At 43.7% G+C, this 1,687-nt stretch overlaps 1 protein-coding gene across 1 annotated transcript in view; it reads left to right on the top strand.

The window, feature by feature from the left end:
* Positions 1-369: 369 nt before the first annotated feature.
* The window catches only part of FSCB (fibrous sheath CABYR binding protein), a 4,013-nt gene continuing 2,695 nt past the window's right edge, over positions 370-1,687 (top strand). Inside the window, exon 1 of the mRNA XM_039856499.1 lies at positions 370-1,671. Coding sequence (XP_039712433.1) covers positions 385-1,671 — 1,287 coding nt within the window. The 5' untranslated portion in view covers positions 370-384. The remainder of the gene's footprint in view (positions 1,672-1,687) is intronic.

A 1,687-nucleotide genomic window follows, 5' to 3' on the forward strand; every position in this document is an offset into this window, starting at 1 on the left:
AAAAGTGCTGGGTCTACCACCAATGGAACATTGTAGTGAGAATCGGCTGTGATGTCATAGACCCTTGAAGGAAACTTCTAGAAGTGAGATTTAGTTATAGCAAAGATTAAACAAGAAAGATGCTTACTGAGTAAGGTGGGGGTCCAATAAGAGTGTAATACAGAATGCAGTAATTTATGAATTACTTTTTTTCTGAGGGAGCGCAACAGAACAACACTTAATGAAGGAAGGTAAAGGCTTAACCATCTGGTACATTTGTGTAAATCTGATGATTAATAAATTTGAAATTCACCAGTTTTAGATATGGATGAAAGCGATGAACCTGACCAACCTATCTCAGCAGGAAGGCAAGAAATTCGAAAGAGAAGAAAAACCAGCCAACCAATGGTAGACAAATCCCAACAGACTGAAGTGACAGAGAAAAAGAAACACTTGCCCATACCACAATCATCTGGCCCCAAAGCTACTCTTAGTATTGGTAATATTCCTGGAAGCAAAGTAAACTATGAGTCTCTTAGAATATCTTCTCAGCTTCAGCAAACTTGGACAAAGAGAAAGCATGTACAAGACATGGCTGATAAATCTCTGCAGACAGACATTTCTGCAGAGGAAAAAAAAGAAGAAATCAAGTCAGTTGATGGAACAGTGGAATCAGAAGAAAAGCCAGCTGCTGTTGAAGAAGCAGTTCCTGAATTTCCAGAGAGTGTTCAGGAAGTAGAAATTCCACCAAGCAGACACTCAGTTCAACTCAAAATAGACAGATCTCAGCAGACCAGTTGCACTGGAGACTGGACAATGATAATCATTCCTCGAATAGAGAAGGTAGACAAAGAACAGCAGACTTACTTTAGTAAATCAGAAATGATGGTTATTGACAGGACAGGTAGTTCTTTTTTAAAGTCAAAGGAAGAGGTGCAGAAACGTAAATCCTCAGGGAAGATTTTTGTTAGTGGACATCCTGAATTTCAACCCACAACAAGTAGCAATGAAAGAATTAGGCAGAAAAGTATCAGCAGATCTTCATTTAGTCAACAAATAAGAAAAGATACTTCAGTACTTTTAGATGAGCAAGACATTCCAGGTGAAGTACAGCCTCCCAGGATAGAAGAGATCTCTGCTGAAACACAAACTCCACCAGATGAGAAGACTACGGCAGAAGGGGCTCCTGCTAAAGAAGAGACTACCCCTGCTAAAGAGTCTCTTTCAGAAGAACCTCCTTCTGAAGTTCAACCTCCAGCAACTCCTACAGAAGAGGCCCCAGCTAAAGTGGAACCTAGTCCTGCTGAAGAGGCTCTTCCAGGAGAGACTTCTGTTGAAGTTAAACTTTCATCTGCTGAAGAGGCTCCCACACAAGAGACCACAGAACTTCAATCACCATCACCAGTGAAGGCCCCTTCAGAAGAGGCCCCAGCTGAACTTCAGCCTCCCCCAGCTGAAGAGACTACTGCAGGAGAAGCCCCTGCCCAAAATCAGCCTCCGGAAACTGAGGATGCCACTGCAGAAGAGGCTCCTCCTGAAGTTCCGTCTTCAGCAGTTAAGGCTTCTTCTGAAATTTGGCCTCCACCAGCGGAGGCCCCTTCTGAAGTTCGGCCTCCACCAGCTGAAGCCCCTTCTGAAGTTCGGCCTTCCCCAGCTGAAGCCCCTTCTGAAATACAGCCTCCACCAGCTAAGGCCCCTTCTGAGGTTC

Source organism: Pteropus medius, unplaced genomic scaffold, assembly GCF_902729225.1.
Source record: "Pteropus medius unplaced genomic scaffold, Ma_sr-lr_union100, whole genome shotgun sequence".
Taxonomy (NCBI): Eukaryota; Metazoa; Chordata; class Mammalia; order Chiroptera; family Pteropodidae; genus Pteropus; species Pteropus medius.